Below are 24,782 nucleotides of genomic sequence, written 5' to 3'. Positions count from 1 at the left end.
GCCTTCATGAACCTCCCGAACAGTCCGAAATCCCACAACATCAACACGCTCTCTAACTAAGAGAATCGCTACAATACATAAGCAACCAGGGGCTGGCTGGGGTTAAAATTCAGCCCGGGAGCTTGGTTTGGAGAGGCAAACCGACAAACCATAATTTTAAGACAAGAGAACTTTATTTGCAGGTGTGGACTGCACCTGTGGCCACAAGCGCTGCAGCTGCTGTGCTTAATTGGGTAAAAAAAAAAAAAAATTCTGATCACGGGTTGTTCGGGAAACCTCCCGAACCTCCTGATGGCCACCACGCCTCTGTCTGAATGAGTTATATCTGTGTTTAACTTCCACTCAGCGGTGAAAATCAGCGGGAGGGTGAAAATGATGTGCCGGCAGTCGGATGTTCTCTCCGGCTAAAGCGAACATTGATAGTCCGGTCAGCTGACAGCTAGCGAGGCGAGCGGCTGGTAGAGCAGTGGCAAAGGACAGCTCCGAAAACAGCGGAGCACTTTTTGCAAATAAACAATATGAATTTGGACACAGCTCATCACGCTTCTCACATTGTGTGCCGATATAATCTGTGTGCCTGGAGTCCTGCAGTGAAAAACGTTCCAAGTGCGATTAAAATGCGTTAAATTTTTTAATTCGTTAATTAACGCGTTAAAGTCCCACCCCTAATGTATATATGTGTGTGTGTGTGTACTACAATTGCTAAACAGGAGTTTTGTTTTGAAAAAGTATTTTTGTGAACAGTAAAGATTATTTCTTAAGACTTTATGATCTGATCATTGTCTTTTCTTTTTTTCTATGATGTGCATAATGACTGTTCAGTAGTGTTTTCATTTTGATTGACTTGGGTCCGATCTGACAACATTCTTTGCTTTTGAGCACTGTTTGAACTGTTCTGAGGCAATAGTTTGGTTTTGCAGGAAGAGTCAGAGGTTTCGTGAAAGTAGTCTGAAAATCGACTTTTGTGTTTACAGATTAGAGACATGGAGGGATGGTTTCAAGAAATGTGTCGTGGCAGTTGAGAAAAAATGTAATATTGTCTGTGGCATGCACCAATGAAGAACAGCTGAATACAAGGACTCATGAGATACTGGGATACTGGATCTTCAATTTTCACACTGAATTAGGAATTAAATCCCTGTTGGCATGCCTTTGATACTTTGCATTTTATGCGAAATGAAAATATGAAGGGGATATTTTATAAAAATTCAGTGAGTGTCTGCTATTTACTTCCCCAACAATCAGTTTTTTTCATATTTGAAAATGTGAGGCTGCTTCTGGCCCACGAATTGATGTGAAAAATATAATACAATTAACACTTTAAGTCACTTTTTACAATTTCGCTTCTCCTCTAATTAAGAAAACCATTTCTCCTGTAATTTAAATCAAAGGTCTCCAGGTACCGGTCCATAGGTCATTTGGTACCGGGTGACACTGAATGAATAAATAACTTATATTATTTCTGTTTTCTTTATTATCTGAGTCTGAACGACATTTTATTTTGAAAAATGGGCAGATTCTCTCTGTTACATCCTTCTTTGACTCACTCTTGGCCAGGTGATATGTTACCTCTAAATTAAAACTCACAGTCTTCACTGCTTCCTGTGTCTGTTACAGCCTTAAAAAAAAAGAAAAAATCTTCTTTTATTAATCAATTCATCAAAGCTCAGTGTTCCTCAGCTCAACCTTCTTCATATCCAAAACTCCCATTTCCCATCGTTCGTTCAGCTTGGAGTGTTCAGTCATTGGCTGCCACCAAAACACTTGAGGTTGAATCTGAGACACAGTCTCTGTGTTTGTTTGCACCTTCATACTTCCTCCTTTGAAAATCTGCATACAGTGGTGCGCGTGATTTTTGCCTCTACAAAACACAGGATGTCTCCTCCCATGAGATTTATTGGAGTGTTTGTTGAGTAGGCTGAGCGAGTCCAAGTGGATGTACTGGCTGTGATGGTCCTCCTCTCCTTCCTCCATGCCAGGTCACTCTGCCTCTTATCTGCCTCCCTTCTCTCCCACAGGTGCACAAGTCTGGACTGTCACCTTGATTAACATGCACGTGTACAACAGGCACAGCAGATTCAGTTAGTGCATTAGGATCATTTGGGGCAGGAAATCTCCCCATTACCTGTGTGGTGCTGACAGCTGGAGGAGCAAGCTGGGTGTGTCTAAGATTGAGCTCCAAGACTCTGACAAGTGTTAGCAGTCAGCACTGGGGTCTGAGCCTCAGTGTGCAGTTATCAGAGGTGCTGAGCCTTCTCCTTCCTCTGATTGGTCAGCTCTCTCAGTCTCTCCTCTGCTGGAAAGCACGCAGCCATTTTGTTGGACTCTCCTCCTCTGTCAGGATTTCTCCTATCTTAGAAGATCTCCACCATCAGGATGTTGTTTCCTGAAAAACTTCCATAATACAGTTTGATGCACCTCCAGATTCACATGATCAGGCAGGTTAGTCTGGCATACTCTGCTCAGCGTGGCAGCCTCTTGGTTAACAGAGCTTGAATGTTACCAAGTACAGAGCAGCCCCTGCAGCATTTTCTCCCAAGGAAATGATGACTTACTTACTCTTTGTGTGATGTTGAAAACAGTCTGTCAGCCAGTCTCACCATGTCCATAAACATCCACAGCACATGGGTGGGCACACTGGCACACTGCACTCCCCCTCCTCCCATTCAGGAGTGAAGGGTCCTCGTGTGTCTGGAAGTCGTTTTGCAGGTTGCCCATCTGCTGCATCATCTTTCAGTCGTCTCTCTCTCACTCCTGCCTCCTTTGCAGGAAGGCCATCCTCCTCCTTCTCCAATTGTTGTTGTGACAGACTCACTGGCTTCAGCAGGAGCTTTGTTTTGTTCACAGGATTATTTCTGATTTGAGCTCCTCCAGATGGTTCAACTTTAAACCTTTTATTTTTATATAAGTTTAATATTAATCCCAAATTCATAAACTTCTGTTCACATTTACTTTTCAATTTTACACACTTTTCCCATTTTTAGAGCAGAGAGAGCTGCTCAGCGACAGCTCTCTCTCTCTCTCTCTCTCTCCCCCAAACTCCCACTTGCTCACTTACACACACACACACACTGATGTCATACACACACACACAAAGACATTCCAAGCATTCCTGCAGCTGCGCTCTCTCATTCGCACCACACACAACGTGACTAATTGTATTTACAAATATATGTAAGCAACTTTACAACAGTTTCTATCATCCGATGTATTATATTTTCAAGGCAAAACTTACAGCCAAAAGTGGATCCATTCGTGCACAACTCATGCCCAAGATAATCACGGCTTGCTCAAGCATATCATTTTCCAACCAATATCCGACGTCAATCCTTCAGACCCGTATCGATGTCTTGTCAAAAAAATCTCAGAATTTCAATTCTGAAAAATCCAAGAGCGTATCTCAACCGCCAGTCTGTTAGCCCCCAATGCCCTGCGCTGGACCTCCTTCCGGACCCGGTCCTCTCCGGATGCGGAAGGACGACGGCAGCAACAGTCTTGTGGCTTGCTAGCTTTTTATTCACTAAAACCTCCAATCCGAATCCTCGGGTTTTGTTAATTAAAAGTCTCAAATCCTAAGCCTTGAAACCCCCAAAAGCGTCCTCAGATTCGCGCCTTGGGCAGCGTCCTAATCCCCGGTGTGCAGCCCCGTTCCGTAGTGCCCGAAAAAGAGGTCGGGCAAGACGAATCCGGCGGTAACCCCCGTGACGGACTGTAGCGCTATATTATCCAATATCAACCAAGACAAGACAGACAAACACACACAACTCCACACACCGCAGCGATTTCAGTCACTCACACACACACACAAACCGGTTACCCACATACACAAGGCGCCATTTACTCTGCCTCCGCCATCTCCAGTTAAAACATGCAAGACATAACACAACACAGAAACCTGCTCAACCAGTGATCATTAATTTAAACAATGCAATATTTTATCCTTTATCAGCTCGGTGGAGACCCTCTGTTTTTTATTTGAAGGTAAGATGACAGCTTTGCTTTAAGAGGTGATTTCCTCCGATCCAGGCAGAGCTCTCACTGCCTCTCAGACTGCACCAAATTTATTGCAGAAAAACTCTGTTTTACTGAATTTTGGCCGCAGCTTTGGTGCGTTCTGAGCAGCCAGCAAAAACCCGCACGGTCGTTGGACGCTGACATCTTTATTACCTCAAACCCTGTTCACAACGCCAATTAATGTAGGATACATTTTAGGGGTCTCCATGTTCCTTTTTGACTGCAAATTAAAACCCAATTAAAACCATAGTTACCCACAAATCACAGGGTTGAGCAGGTTCTGATGCAGGCTGTTTATTAGACATCTTAGTAGCACACAAATAGTTAAAAAGACAGACAGTGGCATATGAAGACTGAGTTACACACACAGAGAAACAGAAAAGAAGAAAGAACCTGTTGATCATGCCCCGGCTTCCTCATCACTCCCTCCGACCGAGGAGAGCCTGTGCAGGGATTAAGTATGAGTCTAAATAAAATCAAACTGTCCAAATGATCCATGGCGATGAGCAAGCTCTGTTGCAAAAAAGTTACTAGTACTTAGAAATATACAAACACAAAAAACAAAGGACAAAAAGCAAAAAGTAAAAGCAAGAAGCCCTCCCGGGAGGTTGTGCCTTAGTAGTTGCTGGAAAAACGGACAACACGGACAAAGACAGTCGCTACATTGTCTCTTCTCTCTTCTCCTCTTCTAACCATGGTATTTATACTCTTTCCCTTTCTTTGTCTACGATTTGTGCTGAGTCTGCACTTTGCAAACTTTCATTAGAAACTGCCATTAATTCTACTGTCATTATCTGAAAGGGCACAAACATCCCGGAGCATTTTCAATACATCAACAAGACAGTAAGAAAAATTCATCACAGTAATTGTCAGCCACATCCTCCTTGAGGCCATCCTAAGGCACTCTTGGAGAAGGATTTACAACCCCTCACACATATGCTTGACCAGATATGAGGGAGAAGGACCAGATATGAGGACGAAATGAGGCCCACTTTGCCCCCGGACCTGTTGCATGGACAGATTTATACTTTCTTGATTTGCATTTCCAAAGTTTTTGGCTGTGCTACATAAGCAAGTTAGCCTACGGCTAGGTCCACTGGACAGATTTATCCCTATAACCAGTACAAATCAAAAAATGGGCAAACAGGATGACTGGTGTCCTCTTATTTCAAATATAATTAATTAATACTTTTACATAATTTTATCTGTTATTCCACCATTTACAGATATTTAATTAACCTCCCCACTATCTTCTAGTTTTCCCCAAGTATTTCCACCCTTATTTTTCTCCCTTTACCTGTTTAAGGCATTTGCTCTGTTTGTTTGATTCAGTGAAAGCTGAAGTGTGACAGCTGTAACATGAGAGCGCATGGCACGAGCCTGAGACACAGCCACCACAAATGGGCAAACAGGATGACTGGTGTCCTGTACATGGACCCAAAATTGGGCAATTTTATGAGTTGAGACCCCTAAGCATGAATTTAATGAGCAACAGGTTCATAACGGGGCTAGGGCAGAAGATGAGTATGCTTTGAGGATGATCTGAGAGGGCCTGCTGGGCCACAGCAGACTGTTAGGGAGGGGTAGCAGAGCTGCTGGTGCCTGAACACAAATAAGAGCAACTCAAACAGGCCTCAAACCTTCCTACTACTTTTAGACACACAATATGCATTCATTACAGTGTAGAAAGCAGTTTAGTTGTAAATAAACAGAAGTAGGAATAATAACTTCAAATGTCAGTATGGTTGATAAAAATAAATCCTAACAGTGTGTCTGCAGGTGTGTCAGCCATGCAGCCATAATTCTGTTTCAGCAACACAGTGAAATCCAATCTGAATAATTCTTTACGCAGAAAACTGCAAAAGTTAAAAGTTATAGATGTTCACATTTATATAATTGTCATAATTTAAACACAACAAATTCTGTATTTTTTCCTGTTTGTTTCTGATACAGTAGAAAGCAGTTTTACATTTCCAGAATGAATATTTAATTTTACTGATTTAAAATAGTGGAGCAGGTTTCATCATATTTCTATAGTATGTTTGACTCACTGCTGTCATACCTGAATATCTGCAGAGTGATGATAAGTTTAACAGCATTTCTAAACCAGGGGTAAAACAAACTATAGATCAAAGGATTTAGACAAGAGTTCAAATAAAAGACCATCACCACAAAAGATGCAGATGGATCATTGGCCACATTTTCATTAACCAGAGAGTAGCAGTAATATGGACAGAAACTTGCCAGAAACACAACTACAAGAACCCCAAGAGTCCTGGCTGCTTTCAGCTCAGATCTGTTTGTTTGATTCAGTGAAAGCTGAAGTGTGACAGCTGTAACATGAGAGCGCATGGCACGAGCCTGAGACACAGCCACCACAAACACTCTCATATACAGAACTATGATGACAGAAACTGGAACAATAAAGAATAAAACAAGATCGACAATGCCTGCAATACCAATGCTGAAAAACACACACTCTCCATAGCAGGAATTATACCTGCCTGGTTCAATCAGGATGTCCTTCGTATAAAGACTGCTGTAGACAGTTGAATAAAACCAACACAGACAAACACTGAGTTTGATTCTCACCACAGTGATTCTGGTGGGGTAATGCAGAGGGTCACAAATAGCCACATAGCGGTCAACTGACAGAAGGACAATGTTTCCTACTGAAGCACAGACAATGTTGACAGTCAGATACCAATAAACAGAACACATGAGATCACCAAGAACCCAACACATCGTGTTTCGAAGGATTTCTAACGGCATCAACAGGAGACCCACGAGAAAGTCTGAGACAGCCAGAGAGAGGAGGATGATGTTAGTGGGTGTGTGGAGCTGCCTGCAGGGAGACAAGAAAAGAAAATAATATGGATGAAAAATATTAGAATGTCCATCCATCCATGTTCTTCCACTTCTCAAATTGTTAAAATGTCTTGAGTGAAAGTTTCATTAGTAAAAATGTTTCATTTTTAAGGTCTGATTCAGTGTTGGTGCATAAAACTTTACAGTTATGGTTAAAATACAACAAGAATGTTTCACATTCACTTCATTCATTCATTCTTAGATCAAATGACATAAATGACAGTGTTAAAGCTTCTAAAACTTAAACTGTAGTTTCAGCTGAGAGTTAAACTCTGCCTGAAGTGGGAGACTGAGATGATGACCAGCAGGTTGAGAGCAGCAGTGATCAGGATGATGAAGGACAGCACAATGTTCAGGAGCACAGCTTTGGACCAGTGAAGTGTCTGCTTTCTGCAGGAACTGTTGAGGAGTTGTGGGAAACAGAGCTCTACTTCATTCTGTATCTCCATCATCAGGCAGCTGCAGCTGCTGCAGCTCTGATCACTGTGACTTTTTGTCACAGAGTGGATTTATTCCCACCTGCATGCCAACTCTACATCACTGACTCCTCCTCCGGAGTTCTTCTGCCTGCTTCAACCAATCACTTCCTGCTGAGAAAAAAAGTCCAATTTAATGCTGCACAACAACATTGACAGTCAGTCAGTTTTGGTTTATTACAGCAGCAAAATAAAGATTAAGGTGGGAGCATATGCTTCATGTGCATCACTCCCTACAAATAATAATAAATAAACTTAAACATAAGACTGGGGAGTGATGAGTAAATATCATGAGCCACCATGTGGCCATTCCTTATGAGTACGTGGAATATAATTATCAATGAGCCAAATTCCCCATAAAGGATATTAACAAATGTGCTGTAATAGATGAGTGCTTACCCAGAAAATCACATGATCAATTAGACAGCAAAGCAGCTTAAAATATAAAAGTCTAGGTAGGAATGTGCAAGGCTGTAGTTGCTGGTTCATAGAGGTCAATGGTTAGACAGCAACTCAAATAGAGATAATGCAGTTAGAGGAGGACCACAATCTCATAATGTTTGCAGCTGTCAGCACTGAATAGGAATGGTGAATGATGGCTAATTGAATTTTGAGTATAAATGCTGTTCCAGGGTTAAATAACAGAACAGCCTCTCACTAACGTCGATAGCATCTTAAGGAGCAGTAAAATACAAGAGGCAGTCTTTTACAGTTTTTCTCAATTGCCAAAACACTAAACCCTGTTGTCTGAATATATATATATATATATATATATATATATATATATATATATATATATATATATATATATATATATATATATATATATATACACACACAGTATGTGTGCATATAGGGATGGGACTTGATTAAAAAAATTAATCTAGTTAATTAGAAGCTTTGTAATTAATTAATTAAAATTAATCGTATTTTAATCGCATTTCATTATTTAACATGAGAAATATTGATTTAAGTTTGGTTGATGAATGAATCAATATACATAAGCAACCAGGGGCTGGCTGGGGTTAAAATTCAGCCCGGGAGTTGGTTTGGAGAGGCAAACCGACAAACCATATTTTTAAGACAAGAGAACTTTATTTGCAGGTGTGGACTGCACCTGTGGCCACAAGCGCTGCAGCTGCTGTGCTTAATTAGGTAAAAAAAATAAATAAAAATTCTGATCACGGGCTGTTCGGGAAACCTCCCGAACCTCCCGATGGCCACCACGCCTCTGTCTGAATGAGTTATATCTGTGTTTAACTTCCACTCAGCGGCAAAAATCAGCGGGAGGGTGAAAATGATGTGACGGCAGTCGGACGTTCTCTCCGGCTAAAGCGAACCTCGATAGTCCGGTCAGCTGACAGCTAGAGAGGCAAGCGGCTGGTAGAGCAGTGGCAAAGGACAGCTCCGAAAACAGCGGAGCACTTTTTGCAAGTAAACGATATGAATTTGGACACAGCTCATCACGCTTCTCACATTGTGCGTCGATATAATCTGTGTGCCTGGAGTCCTGCAGTGAAAAACGTTCCATTGTGCAAAGTGCGATTAAAATGCGTTAAATTTTTTAATTCGTTAATTAACGCATTAAAGTCCCACCCCTAATGTATATATGTGTGTGTGTGTACTACAATTGCTAAACAGGAGTTTTGTTTTGAAAAAGTATTTTTGTGAACAGTAAAGATTATTTCTTAAGACTTTATGATCTGATCATTGTCTTTTCTTTTTTTCTATGATGTGCATGATGAGTGTTCAGTAGTGTTTTCATTTTGATTGACTTGGGTCCGATCTGACAACATTCTTTGCTTTTGAGCACTGTTTGAACTGTTCTGAGGCAATAGTTTGGTTTTGCAGGAAGAGTCAGAGGTTTCGTGAAAGTAGTCTGAAAATCGACTTTTGTGTTTACAGATTAGAGACATGGAGGGATGGTTTCAAGAAATGTGTCGTGGCAGTTGAGAAAAAATGTAATATTGTCTGTGGCATGCACCAGTGAAGAACAGCTGAATACAAGGACTCATGAGATACTGGGATACTGGATCTTCAATTTTCACACTGAATTAGGAATTAAATCCCTGTTGGCATGCCTTTGATACTTTGCATTTTATGTGAAATGAAAATATGAAGGGGATATTTTATAAAGGTTCAGTGAGTGTCTGCTATTTACTTCCCCAACAATCAGTTTTTTTCATATTTGAAAATGTGAGGCTGCTTCTGGCCCACGAATTGATGTGAAAAATATAATACAATTTAACACTTTAAGTCACTTTTTACAATTTTGCTTCCCCTCTAATTAAGACAAACATTTCTCCTGTAATTTAAATCAAAGGTCTCCAGGTACCGGTCCATAGGTCATTTGGTACCGGGTGACACTGAATGAATAAACTTATATTATTTCTGTTTTCTTTATTATCTGAGACTGAATGACATTTTATTTTGAAAAATGGGCAGATTCTCTCTGTTACATCCTTCTTTGACTCACTCTTGGCCAGGTGATATGTTACCTCTAAATTAAAACTCACAGTCTTCACTGCTTCCTGTGTCTGTTACAGCCTTTACACACCAAACATGTAAATTTTGTGTGTTAGAAATATTTTTTGGACTCACCTGTTCTTAACGCCCATCAGGTCTCTGAGGTCGTCTGCTCAGGGCCTCCTGGTTTTACAACATACAAACTAAAGATTAAAGGAGACAGAGCTTTTGTGACAGCAGCTCCCCGACTACAACTCTCTCCCTTTGAGTTTGAGAGCTGTGGATTCAGTGATGTTGTTTTAAAAAAAAACTGTTAAAAACTCACCTTTTTAGACATGAATTTGGTTAACTCTTTTTCTTTTCCTGTTATGCTCTGCTGTGATTTTGTTGTGATAGGTGTCTTGAGAAGTGATATAAATAAAATTTTACTTACAACATCACACTCATTTCTGTCAGATGAAGAAGCTGCAGCTATTCCAGCTCTACAGGAAAAGCTGTAGTCAGAAAGACACTGTGGGCTCAAGTTAAATAGGATGTAGACCTGATTGATGCCCCCAAAATCTGTTATAGGCTTCACCAACAGCAATACCCATTAAGTCAGGAAGCCATAGCTGCTAATACCCCTGTGTTTGAGTCTCTGAAGAAAGCACAAGTACTTGTTCCATGTGACAATTTTTCAGTGTGAAAACTAAAATAAAATAAAATTGATGACAAAGGTCAACCTACTGAGTGGAGACTGTGCAGTATTTACAGGCAGTAAATGAAGCTGTGCACCTAAGAGCTCCTAATGCCTGAGAGCTTCAGGTGCCTCCTGATGCTTGCTGGTTCTCTGTGGTGGGTCTGGCACAATGTTTTTCAGTGTCCCAGTTCACCCACACACCCAGTACTGCTGTGCATTTACTTTGAAGGGATAGTTTATACACATAATAGTTTGTGTACTGGTTACTGTGAGGCTCCCACACTTCATAATGCTGTAAAGTGTCAGGAGATCTGGAATATGCTTTGGTGCGAATCTTGAGTGTCAGTTCAATAATCACACCACTGATGTTAGAATCCACACTTTTAATGGGCGCCATTAACAAGACCAACAACCTGCGTACCCACGACTCCTCCCTTATACGCATGCGCAGTAGGTTACATACAACTTAACAATCTCCCCACTTTCTTTAAAGAATATACAACAGATTAATACATTTTATTTTTACTTATTTGAACTTAATCTTTAAATTGCCATTCCCTTTCACTAAGGGCTTTAAGCAGTCCAATAGATGCTCCCACTATTGTTAAGCAGTTATCAAGCTGCTCTTTGGTCTGATCTCAAACAGAAGCTTCTTTTCAGTTACATATTTTGTAGACTTGACAGCATCAAGGAGGGAATGGTTGTCCGTTACCAGTGATGGAATAGTTACCTTGAAAAAGTAATCCAATTAATGATTACTGATTGCTCCTTTAAAAAGCAACTCAGTTACTTTACTGATTACTTAATTTTAGAAGTAACTAAGTTAGATTACAAGTTACTCTATTAGTTACTTTCAACAGCTGCTGGTGTTGTGCCAAAAACGTGATCGTCTGCCATAAAGTGATTCCGATGTTTCCATGTGCTTTTTATGTGTCAGGGCCTGTTCTGTTTGGATTGGTGCTCTGTTCTCCTTTTTTCACTCTCTCCGTCTCCGCAGTGGTGTGTGTGTGTGTGTGTGTGTGTGTGTGAAGTTGGTGTCCTGCCTTGGTATACCAGAGGCGGGGTTCCTGGGAGCTGATTGCACATGTGAAGAGGATGATCACACCTGTGGCTCATTACCTCGTTTGACTGTGGCTACTTAAGCAGAAACGGGCCGTTCACTCAGTGCTGGATTGTCAGGTGAGTCACATTAGTAAATTGGCTCCTGTATTACTGCTTATGCTGTTGAACGCAATAGGTGTATCACTCACCTGCTTCTTCTGTCTGCACAGATATTCACCTGCCTACTGGATTGTGTGTTTTCCCCTGAGTGAGGCGAGAGTGAGAGGAGTGACCTCGAGGAATCCTGCTTGGAGACCGGAAGCCCCACTGGATCTGGAGATTTCCCGTTCAGTCTGAAAACCAGTATTGGACAATAAACTTGTGACCTTTTCATCAGAATCCTGTGTTTTGAGTCCCACCCATTCACTGAACACTATAACATTATGTGTAATGTCTTTGCTTATATTGGTAAATAGAGTGCAGTCAGCATGATTTATGAAAGGCTTATATTTAAAATGAAGAAATAACCTGTTTGTCAACAATCTTTAGGAGTCTGTGTTATTGGACCTACATTATAATCAACCCAGTGCTTTTTGGCCACTTCAAATATCTTTATAGATCTGTGATGTTTGTTGTGATTTCTGCAGCCTTCTGAGCCAGATTTCTGTTTAAAAAGACATTTGTAATGTCAATGACAGTTTTTACCTTGATAAAAAAATATATAAAAGTCACTTTGCCAAAAACTGAGTGCAGCTTCTACCTTGTGACAGAAATGCTGGTTCTCATTCAAAATGACCTGATATCATTCATGAGAGATTTGTTTGACACGTTTCACACATTATAGCTCAACAAGTCAGTTACAGCTGTTTAAATAAGGAAATCACTTTTTTGTCAAACACCGAAAATCACTTTTTGGCACAACACCGTCAGTTTCTTCACTTTTGACGTAGTGTTTTTGAAGCTAGATAACACTTTGTCACCAGCACAGAGTGCAGAACTAACCTTGATATTATCATCTTTAGCTGACACAATAGTTCCTGTATTTCCAGCTAGAAAATGCTCGTCTCTCTCCTCCCTCCATTGTTTACATTTGTGTCACTGTGCTATTATTGTCCTCATGCTGTAAATGGGACTTAATTATCGCATCAGCCAGACGTCACTGATAGGGAAAAAAAGCACAAATATATCTTTTTGCTAAGAAAAATGACTTGGATTAGTAACTTTAATCTGATTACTGACTACAAATAGTAACACGTTAGATTACTCGTTACAGAAAAAAGTAGATTAAAGTAACAAGTTTCTAATTAACACATTACTGAAAGAGGCTAAACATCGCTACGGCCGCAGACTGGAACAGCAACTACAACAGTCTGACCCCAGGGGACTGTGGCAGGGACTACGCACCATCACGGACTACAAAGCACCACACACACACCCGGTGAGTGCCGACGCTTCTCTGGCTGATGAACTCAACATCTTCTTTGCGCGCTTTGAGTCGGGAAGCCGACAGCCCGCTGCGCTCCCGGCTGGAGGGGCGGAGACACTCACTGTGACGGAGCGCGCCGTGAGGAGGGCGTTTAGACGTGTAAACACCAGGAAAGCGGCTGGACCAGGCGGGATTAGTGGACGTGGCCTTAAGACCTGCGCTGACCAGCTGGCACCTGTGTTTACACTGATATTCAACCTCTCACTGAAACTGTGTGTGATTCCCACCTGCTTTAAAAAGTCCATCATAGTCCCTGTCCCAAAGAAACCACACCCCAGCAGCCCCAATGACTTCAGGCCCATAGCACTCACCTCTGTGGTGATGAAGTGTTTTGAGAGACTCATCAAGACATTCATCACCTCCTCACTGCCCACCACCCTCGACCCACTACAGTTTGCATATCGGCCAGACAGATCCACAGATGACGCCATATCCTTCCTCCTCCACAAGACCCTTTCACACATAGACACTGGTAAGGGGAACTATGTGAGAGTGCTGTTTGTAGATTACAGCTCAGCATTCAACACCATAGTTCCCTCCAGGCTGGTCTCTAAGCTGCTGGACCTGGGCCTGGGCCCATCCCTGTGCAGGTGGGTTCACAGCTTCCTGACCAGCAGACCACAGGTGGTACGAGTGGGTCACCTCACCTCATCCTCCCTCACCCTCAACACTGGATCCCCCCAAGGCTGTGTGCTCAGCCCTCTGCTGTACTCACTGTACACCCATGACTGCGAGGCCACGTCAGAGTCCAACGTCATCATCAAGTTTGCTGACGACACTGCTGTTGTGGGACTAATCTCTCACAATGAGGAGACAGCCTACAGGAGAGAGGTCTCCCGCCTGGAGAACTGGTGCCAGGAGAACCACCTCCTGCTCAACGTCAGCAAAACAAAGGAACTGATCGTGGACTTCAGCAGGAAGCAGCAGAGGGACTACCATCCACTTGTCATCAGTGGTGCTGAGGTGGAAAGAGTGGACACTTTCAAATTCCTGGGAGTGACCATCTCACAGGACCTGTCCTGGACTCATCACATAAACATCACTGTGAAGAAGGCCAGAGAGCGTCTCTACCTCCTCAGGCGGCTGAGAGACTTCAAGCTCCCACTCAAGGTGCTCAGGAACTTTTACACGTGCACCATCGAGAGCATCATGCGTGGGAGCATCACCACCTGGATGGGAAACTGCACCAAGCAGGACTTCATGGCCCTAAAAAGGGTGGTTCGTTCAGCTGAACGGACCATCAGAACCACCCTCCCCAACCTGCAGGACATTTACACCAAGCAGTGCAGGCTGAGGGCCATGAAGATCCTAAAACAGCCCAGCCACCCCGGACACTCTCTCTTCTCCCTGCTCCCATCAGGCCGGCGTTACCGCTGCCTGAGGGCTAAGACTGAAAGGTTGAAGAAGAGTTTTTACCCACAAGCCATCCGTCTGCTCAACTCTGAGCCCTAACTGGACCATTATTGCACAATGTAAATATTATAATTTATAAAAGTGTGTATAGTGTATAGTATATAGAGTATAGTGTATAGTGTGAATTACTTTTTTTTATTTTTATTCTTCTTATTTATATGTGTGTGTATATATGGTTGCAGGTACAAAATACATTTCACTGTGCATTGTACTGTGTATAACTGTGCATGTGACAAATAAACACTATCTTATCTTATCTTATCTTATCTGACATCACTGCCCATTACACAGATAATGGGCAGGATGTTGTGCCATCACAACCATGAACTCTGAATAGTGTAACTAGAAAGACAGCACTATCAATCCCATCTGCAGGTGCTGAAGTATCTCTAGCTAACATGCTTCGTACCACACTCCTGATCCATTTTGACTGCCATCATGAAAAAATTTTTCATCTTCTCCAGTCAGCATGATGAAATGTCCACCTTGTGTCCCTCCATCCTAGAGGTTTCCCACTGAGGAATCACTGAACACCACTAACTTGTGGGTTTTGTTGTCTCCCAAGCATTGAAACGTCAGGGTAACTAATTCAGATTTAAGTTTTCTGATCAGTTTGTTTGCACAGTGCAACAATTGAATTGTAGCATGTTTTGTATTTGACGCCAAGATAGATATGTCACACAAGACATCCTCTGCTACCAAGGTAAATTTAATAATCACATCACTGACGTTAGAATCCACACTTTTAATGGCCACCATTAGCAAGACCAACAACCTTCACCCTTTGCACACTCACAGCTCCTCCCTTAGACGCATGCACAGTGGGCAACGTACAACTTACAATCAACAAAATACTTCATCTATCACTAATCAAAATCATTGTTTGATCTTATTCAATGCAAATAATGCTGATCAGTCAGCTCCTACTGACTACATCACACTGCAGGATACATTCAACATGACTGGAAATTGTGACCTAACTACTGTGAGGTCACAATTTCTGCAGGTGTGTCTGCAGGTGTGTCAGTCATGCAGCCATAATTCTGTTTCAGCAACACAGTGAAATCCAATCTGAATATTTCTTTACGCAGAAAACTGCAAAAGTTAAAAGTTATAGATCTTCACATTTATATAATTGTCATAATTTAAACACAACAAATTCTGTATTTTTTCCTGTTTGTTTCTGATACAGTAGAAAGCAGTTTTACATTTCCAGAATGAATATTTTAATTTACTGATTTAAAATCTTAGTGTTGCAGGTTTCATCATATTTCTATAGTATTTTTGCCTCACTGCTGTCATACCTGAATATCTGCAGAGTGATGATAAGTTTAACAGAATTTCTAAACCAGGGGTAAAACAAACTATAGATCAAAGGATTTAGACAAGAGTTCAAATAAAAGACCATCACCACAAAAGATGCAGATGGATCATTGGCCACATTTTCATTAACCAGAGAGTAGCAGTAATATGGACAGAAACTTGCCAGAAACACAACTACAAGAACCCCAAGAGTCCTGGCTGCGTTCAGCTCAGATCTGTTTGTTTGATTCAGTGAAAGCTGAAGTGTGACAGCTGTAACATGAGAGCGCATGGCACGAGCCTGAGACACAGCCACCACAAACACTCTCATATACAGAACTATGATGACAGAAACTGGAACAATAAAAGATAAAACAAGATCGACAATCCCTGCAATACCACTGCTGAAAAACACACACTCTCCATAGCAGGAATTATACCTGCCTGGTTCAATCAGGATATCCTTTGTATAAAGACTGCTGTAGACAGTTGAATAAAACCAACACAGACAAACACTGAGTTTGATTCTCACCACAGTGATTCTGGTGGGGTAATGCAGAGGGTCACAAATAGCCACATAGCGGTCACCTGATATGAGAACTATGTTCCCTATTGAAGCACAGACAATGTTGACAGTCAGATACCAATAAACAGAACACATGAGATCACCAAGAACCCAACACATCGCGTTTCGAAGGATTTCTAATGGCATCAACAGGAGACCCACGAGAAAGTCTGAGACAGCCAGAGAGAGGAGGATGATGTTACTGGGTGTGTGGAGCTGCCTGCACGGAGAGAGAAAAGAAAATAATATGGATGAAAAATATTAGAATGTCCATCCATCCATGTTCTTCCACTTCTCAAATTGGTAAAATGTCTTGAGTGAAAGTTTCATTAGTAAAATGTTTCATTATTAAGGTCTGATTCAGTGTTGGTGCATAAAACTTTACAGTTATGGTTAAAATACAACAAGAATGTTTCACATTCACTTCATTCATTCATTCTTAGATCAAATGACATAAATGACAGTGTTAAAGTTTCTAAAACTTAAACTGTAGTTTCAGCTGAGAGTTAAACTCTGCCTGAAGTGGGAGACTGAGATGATGACCAGCAGGTTGAGAGCAGCAGTGATCAGGATGATGAAGGACAGCACAATGTTCAGGAGCACAGCTTTGGACCAGTGAAGTGTCGGCTTTCTGCAGGAACTGTTGAGGAGTTGTGGAAAACAGAGCTCTACTTCATTCTGTATCTCCATCATCAGGCAGCTGCAGCTGCTGCAGCTCTGATCACTGTGACTTTTTGTCACAGAGTGGATTTATTCCCACCTGCATGCCAACTCTACATCACTGACTCCTCCTTCGGAGTTCTTCTGCCTGCTTCAACCAATCACTTCCTGCTGAGAAAAAAGTCCAATTTAATGCTGCACAACAACATTGACAGTCAGTCAGTTTTGGTTTATTACAGCAGCAAAATAAAGATTAAGGTGGGAACATATGCTTCATGTGCATCACTCCCTACAAATAATAATAAATAAACTTACACATAAGACTGGGGAGTGATGAGTAAATATCATGAGCCACCATGTGGCCATTCCTTATGAGTACGTGGAATGTAATTATCAATGAGCCAAATTCCCCATAAAGGATATTAACAAATGTGCTGTAATAGATGAGTGCTTACCCAGAAAATCACCTGATCAATTAGACAGAAAAGCAGCCTAAAATATAAAAGTCTAGGTAGGAATGTGCAAGGCTGTAGTTGCTGGTTCATAGAGGTCAATGGTTAGACAGCAACTCAAATAGAGATAATGCAAGTTAGAGGAGGACCACAATCTCATAATGTTTGCAGCTGTCAGCACTGAATAGGAATGGTGAATGATGGCTAATTGAATTTTGAGTATAAATGCTGTTCCAGGGTTAAATAAAAGGTTGTCTTAGATCAGGGATCCTCAAATCCAGGCCTCGAGGTCCGGTGTCCTGCAGGTTTTAGATGTGTTTCTGCTTCAAAACACCTGAGTCAAATATAGAAGTCATTAGCAGGACTCTGGAGAACTTGACTGCATACTGAGGAGGCAATTCAGCCATTTGAATCAGGTGTGTTGGATCAGGGACACAATCTTAAACCTGCAGGACACCGGACGTCGAGGCCTGGATTTGAGGATCCCTGCCTAAGATCAAAGAATGAGTTGTAAATTTATCAAATCTTAGAAACCCAAAGAAGATCATGAGCAGAACTTCCAACAGCCTCTCACTAACATTAATAGCATCTTAAGGAGCAGTAAAATACAAGAGGCAGTGTTTTAATATTGTCTGTGGCATGCACCAGTGAAGAACAGCTGAATACAAGGATTCATGAGATACTGGGATACTGGATCTTCAATTTTCACACTGAATTAGGAATTAAATCCCTGTTGGCATGCCTTTGATACTTTGCATTTTATGTGAAATGAAAATATGAAGGGGATATTTTATAAAGGTTCAGTGAGTGTCTGCTATTTACTTCCCCAACAATCAGTTTTTTCATATTTGAAAATGTGAGGCTGCTTCTGGCCCACGAATTGATGTGAAAAATATAATACAATTTAACACTTTAAGTCACTTTTTACAATTTTGCTTCCCCTCTAATTAAGACAAACATTTCTCCTGTAATTTAAATCAAAGGTCTCCAGGTACCGGTCCATAGGTCATTTGGTACCGGGTGACACTGAATGAATAAACTTATATTATTTCTGTTTTCTTATTATCTGAGACTGAATGACATTTTATTTTGAAAAATGGGCAGATTCTCTCTGTTACATCCTTCTTTGACTCACTCTTGGCCAGGTGATATGTTACCTCTAAATTAAAACTCACAGTCTTCACTGCTTCCTGTGTCTGTTACAGCCTTTACACACCAAACATGTAAATTTTGTGTGTTAGAAATATTTTTTGGACTCACCTGTTCTTAACGCCCATCAGGTCTCTGAGGTCGTCTGATCAGGGCCTCCTGGTTTTACAACATACAAACTAAAGATTAAAGGACACAGAGCTTTTGTGACAGCAGCTCCCCGACTACAACTCTCTCCCTTTGAGTTTGAGAGCTGTGGATTCAGTGAGGTTGTTTTAAAAAAAACTGTTAAAAACTCACCTTTTTAGACATGAATTTGGTTAACTCTTTTTCTTTTCCTGTTATGCTCTGCTGTGATTTTGTTGTGATAGGTGTCTTGAGAAGTGATATAAATAAAATTTTACTTACAACATCACACTTATTTCTGTCAGATGAAGAAGCTGCAGCTATTCCAGCTCTACAGGAAAAGCTGTAGTCAGAAAGACACTGTGGGCTCAAGTTAAATAGGATGTAGACCTGATTGATGCCCCCAAAATCTGTTATAGGCTTCACCAACAGCAATACCCATTAAGTCAGTAAGCCATAGCTGCTATTACCCCTGTGTTTGAGTCTCTGAAGAAAGCACAAGTACTTGTTCCATGTGACAATTTTTCAGTGTGAAAACTAAAATAAAATAAAATTGATGACAAAGGTCAACCTACTGAGTGGAGACTGTGCAGTATTTACAGGCAGTAAATGAAGCTGTGCACCTAAGAGCTCCTAATGCCTGAGAGCTTCAGGTGCCTCCTGATGCTTGCTGGTTCTCTGTGGTGGGTCTGGCACGATGTTTTTCAGTGTCCCAGTTCACCCACACACCCAGTACTGCTGTGCATTTACTTTGAAGGGATAGTTTACACACATAATAGTTTGTGTACTGGTTACTGTGAGGCTCCCACACTTCATAATGCTGTAAAGTGTCAGGAGATCTGGAATATGCTTTGGTGCGAATCTTGAGTGTCAGTTCAATAATCACACCACTGATGTTAGAATCCACACTTTTAATGGGCGCCATTAACAAGACCAACAACCTGCGTACCCACGACTCCTCCCTTATACGCATGCGCAGTAGGTTACATACAACTTAACAATCTCCCCACTTTCTTTAAAGAATATACAACAGATTAATACATTTTATTTTTACTTATTTGAACTTAATCTTTAAATTGCCATTCCCTTTCACTAAGGGCTTTAAGCAGTCCAATAGATGCTCCCACTATTGTTAAGCAGTTATCAAGCTGCTCTTTGGTCTGATCTCAAACAGAAGCTTCTTTTCAGTTACATATTTTGTAGACTTGACAGCATCAAGGAGGGAATGGTTGTCCGTTACCAGTGATGGAATAGTTACCTTGAAAAAGTAATCCAATTAATGATTACTGATTGCTCCTTTAAAAAGCAACTCAGTTACTTTACTGATTACTTAATTTTAGAAGTAACTAAGTTAGATTACAAGTTACTTTATTAGTTACTTTCAACAGCTGCTGGTGTTGTGCCAAAAACGTGATCGTCTGCCATAAAGTGATTCCGATGTTTCCATGTGCTTTTTATGTGTCAGGGCCTGTTCTGTTTGGATTGGTGCTCTGTTCTCCTTTTTCACTCTCTCCGTCTCCTCAGTGGTGTGTGTGTGTGTGTGTGTGAAGTTGGTGTCCTGCCTTGGTATACCAGAGGCGGGGTTCCTGGGAGCTGATTGCACATGTGAAGAGGATGATCACACCTGTGGCTCATTACCCTCGTTTGACTGTGGCTACTTAAGCAGAAACGGGCCGTTCACTCAGTGCTGGATTGTCAGGTGAGTCACATTAGTAAATTGGCTCCTGTATTACTGCTTATGCTATTGAACGCAATAGGTGTATCACTCACCTGCTTCTTCTGTCTGCACAGATATTCACCTGCCTACTGGATTGTGTGTTTTCCCCTGAGTGAGGCGAGAGTGAGAGGAGTGACCTCGAGGAATCCTGCTTGGAGACCGGAAGCCCCACTGGATCTGGAGATTTCCCGTTCAGTCTGAAAACCAGTATTGGACAATAAACTTGTGACCTTTTCATCAGAATCCTGTGTTTTGAGTCCCACCCATTCACCGAACACTATGACATTATGTGTAATGTCTTTGCTTATATTGGAAAATAGAGTGAGGGCAGCATGATTTATGAAAGGCTTATATTTAAAATGAAGAAATAACCTGTTTGTCAACAATCTTTAGGAGTCTGTGTTATTGGACCTACATTATAATCAACCCAGTGCTTTTTGGCCACTTCAAATATCTTTATAGATCTGTGATGTTTGTTGTGATTTCTGCAGCCTTCTGAGCCAGATTTCTGTTTAAAAAGACATTTGTAATGTCAATGACAGTTTTTACCTTGATAAAAAAATATATAAAAGTCACTTTGCCAAAAACTGAGTGCAGCTTCTACCTTGTGACAGAAATGCTGGTTCTCGTTCAAAATGACCTGATATCATCCATGAGAGATTTGTTTGACACGTTTCACACATTATAGCTCAACAAGTCAGTTACAGCTGTTTAAATAAGGCAATCACTTTTTTGTCAAACACCGAAAATCACTTTTTGGCACAACACCGTCAGTTTCTTCACTTTTGACGTAGTGTTTTTGAAGCTAGATAACACTTTGTCACCAGCACAGAGTGCAGAACTAACCTTGATATTATCATCTTTAGCTGACACAATAGTTCCTGTATTTCCAGCTAGAAAATGCTCGTCTCTCTCCTCCCTCCATTGTTTACATTTGTGTCGCTGTGTGCTATTAACATAGGACTTAATTATCGCATCAGCCAGACGTCACTGAAAAAAAGCACAAATATATCTTTTTGCTAAGAAAAATGACTTCGATTAGTAACTTTAATCTGATTACTGACTGCAAATAGTAACACGTTAGATTACTCGTTACAGAAAAAAGTAGATTAAAGTAACAAGTTTCTAATTAACACATTACTGACATCACTGCCCATTACACAGATAATGGGCAGGATGTTGTGCCATCACAACCATGAACTCTGAATAGTGTAACTAGAAAGACAGCACTATCAATCCCATCTGCAGGTGCTGAAGTATCTCTAGCTAACATGCTTCGTACCACACTCCTGATCCATTTTGACTGCCATCATGAAAAAGTTTTTCATCTTCTCCAGTCAGCATGATGAAATGTCCACCTTGTGTCCCTCCATCCTAGAGGTTTCCCACTGAGGAATCACTGAACACCACTAACTTGTGGGTTTTGTTGTCTCCCAAGCATTGAAACGTCAGGGTAACTAATTCAAATTTAAGTTTTCTGATCAGTTTGTTTGCACAGTGCAACAATTGAATTGTAGCATGTTTTGTATTTGACGCCAAGATAGATATGTCACACAAGACATCCTCTGCTACCAAGGTAAATTTAATAATCACATCACTGACGTTAGAATCCACACTTTTAATGGCCACCATTAGCAAGACCAACAACCTTCACCCTTTGCACACTCACAGCTCCTCCCTTAGACGCATGCACAGTGGGCAACGTACAACTTAACATTAAGCATGCAAAAGCACTGAAGTACTTGGGTTAAAAAATTGTTCTTACTCTGTTTATACAGTCTTCCAAGTGAGAAAGAGATAATTAATGATGCTTGTTGATAATATTTATTTTCCTAAAATCAGAACAAAAGTGTGGCACACTTTGGCACCAGCAAATACAGAGAGTTCCCAGGGATGGAAGTACTAACAGTGAGGCCATGCTGTGACCCCCACCTCATTTTGATTTGAGCTTTTTTTGAGGGGTTCACCTGACAAGCGTGCTGCTAAATATTTAAATCAAATCATCATTTCTTTGTTCTGTCCTCAGCCTATCATATTGAAGCAGTCGTCAACAACACAGAGCAAACAGAACAAAAATAGTGAAAATTACAATGGAACAATTTCCATGTGGAAATACCTTGTGATTTTTGTTCAGGAAACTATCAAGTAAAGTTTATTGTGTGATTTTTATTATTATTATTATTATTTTTTGATCAAAAGGACATAAGTACATTTTACTGGAAATGTTGCTCCTTATGTGTGTTCACAGTCAACAAAATACTTCATCTATCACTAATCAAAATCATTGTTTGATCTTATTCAATGCAAATAATGCTGATCAGTCAGCTCCTACTGACTACATCACACTGCAGGATACATTCAACATGACTGGAAATTGTGACCTAACTAATGTTAGGTCACAATTTCTGCAGGTGTGTCTGCAGGTGTGTCAGTCATGCAGCCATAATTCTGTTTCAGCAACACAGTGAAATCCAATCTGAATAATTCTTTACGCAGAAAACTGCAAAAGTTAAAAGTTATAGATGTTCACATTTATATAATTGTCATAATTTAAACACAACAAATTCTGTATTTTTTCCTGTTTGTTTCTCATACAGTAGAAAGCAGCTTTACATTTCCAGAATGAATATTTTAATTTACTGATTTAAAATCTTAGTGTTGCAGGTTTCATCATATTTCTATAGTATTTTTGCCTCACTGCTGTCATACTTGAATATCTGCAGAGTGATGATAAGTTTAACAGCATTTCTAAACCAGGGGTAAAACAAACTATAGATCAAAGGATTTAGACAAGAGTTCAAATAAAAGACCATCACCACAAAAGATGCAGATGGATCATTGAGCACATTTTCATTAACCAGAGAGTAGCAGTAATATGGACAGAAACTTGCCAGAAACACAACAACAAGAACCCCAAGAGTCCTGGCTGCTTTCAGCTCAGATCTGTTTGTTTGATTCAGTGAACGCTGAAGTGTGACAGCTGTAACATGAGAGCGCATGGCACGAGCCTGAGACACAGCCACCACAAACACTCTCATATACAGAACTATGATGACAGAAACTGGAACAATGAAGGATAAAACAAGATCGACAATCCCTGCAATACCACTGCTGAAAAACACACACTCTCCATAGCAGGAATTATACCTGCCTGGTTCAATCAGGATATCCTTTGTATAAAGACTGCTGTAGACAGTTGAATAAAACCAACACAGACAAACACTGAGTTTGATTCTCCCCACAGTGATTCTGGTGCGGTAATGCAGAGGGTCACAAATAGCCACATAGCGGTCACCTGATATGAGAACTATGTTCCCTATTGAAGCACAGACAATGTTGACAGTCAGATACCAATAAACAGAACACATGAGATCACCAAGAACCCAACACATCGCGTTTCGAAGGATTTCTAATGGCATAAACAGGAGACCCACGAGAAAGTCTGAGACAGCCAGAGAAAGGAGGATGATGTTACTGGGTGTGTGGAGCTGCCTGCAGGGAGAGAGAAAAGAAAATAATATGGATGAAAAATATTAGAATGTCCATCCATCCATGTTCTTCCACTTCTCAAATTGTTAAAATGTCTTGAGTGAAAGTTTCATTAGTAAAAATGTTTCATTATTAAGGTCTGATTCAGTGTTGGCGCATAAAACTTTACAGTTATGGTTAAAATACAACAAGAATGTTTCACATTCACTTCATTCATTCATTCTTAGATCAAATGACATAAATGACAGTGTTAAAGTTTCTAAAACTTAAACTGTAGTTTCAGCTGAGAGTTAAACTCTGCCTGAAGTGGGAGACTGAGATGATGACCAGCAGGTTGAGAGCAGCAGTGATCAGGATGATGAAGGACAGCACAATGTTCAGGAGCACAGCTTTGGACCAGTGAAGTGTCTGCTTTCTGCAGGAACTGTTGAGGAGTTGTGGAAAACAGAGCTCTACTTCATTCTGTATCTCCATCATCAGGCAGCTGCAGCTGCTGCAGCTCTGATCACTGTGACTTTTTGTCACAGAGTGGATTTATTCCCACCTGCATGCCAACTCTACATCACTTACTCCTCCTCCGGAGTTCTTCTGCCTGCTTCAACCAATCACTTCCTGCTGAGAAAAAAAGTCCAATTTAATGCTGCACAACAACATTGACAGTCAGTCAGTTTTGGTTTATTACAGCAGCAAAATAAAGATTAAGGTGGGAACATATGCTTCATGTGCATCACTCCCTACAAATAATAACAAATAAATAAACTTACACATAAGACTGGGGAGTGATGTGTAAATATCATGAGCCACCATGTGGCCATTCCTTATGAGTACGTGGAATGTAATTATCAATGAGCCAAATTCCCCATAAAGGATATTAACAGA

At 40.8% G+C, this 24,782-nt stretch overlaps 3 protein-coding genes across 3 annotated transcripts; all 3 read right to left on the bottom strand.

Moving 5' to 3' along the window:
* Positions 1–6,045: 6,045 nt before the first annotated feature.
* Positions 6,046–7,331, bottom strand: LOC115800071 (trace amine-associated receptor 13c-like). The gene is made up of 2 exons (XM_030757324.1): positions 7,159–7,331; positions 6,046–6,859 (listed from the first exon to the last, which is right to left on the bottom strand). Exons 1-2 carry the CDS (start codon positions 7,329–7,331, stop codon positions 6,046–6,048), a joined length of 987 nt encoding a protein of 328 aa, XP_030613184.1.
* Positions 7,332–15,716: 8,385 nt separating this feature from the next.
* Positions 15,717–17,000, bottom strand: LOC115800117 (trace amine-associated receptor 13c-like). Its single transcript, XM_030757366.1, has 2 exons — positions 16,828–17,000; positions 15,717–16,530 (listed from the first exon to the last, which is right to left on the bottom strand). The coding sequence occupies exons 1-2, from the start codon at positions 16,998–17,000 to the stop codon at positions 15,717–15,719; spliced, it is 987 nt and encodes a 328-aa protein (XP_030613226.1).
* A 6,092-nt stretch (positions 17,001–23,092) lies between these two features.
* Positions 23,093–24,377, bottom strand: LOC115800101 (trace amine-associated receptor 1-like). Its single transcript, XM_030757351.1, has 2 exons — positions 24,205–24,377; positions 23,093–23,906 (listed from the first exon to the last, which is right to left on the bottom strand). Exons 1-2 carry the CDS (start codon positions 24,375–24,377, stop codon positions 23,093–23,095), a joined length of 987 nt encoding a protein of 328 aa, XP_030613211.1.
* Positions 24,378–24,782: the final 405 nt, after the last annotated feature.

This window comes from Archocentrus centrarchus, chromosome 21 (genome assembly GCF_007364275.1).
Source record: "Archocentrus centrarchus isolate MPI-CPG fArcCen1 chromosome 21, fArcCen1, whole genome shotgun sequence".
NCBI lineage: Eukaryota > Metazoa > Chordata > Actinopteri > Cichliformes > Cichlidae > Archocentrus > Archocentrus centrarchus.
The sequence above is the reverse complement of the archived record's forward strand: the minus strand, read 5'-3'. Positions and strand labels throughout refer to the sequence as shown.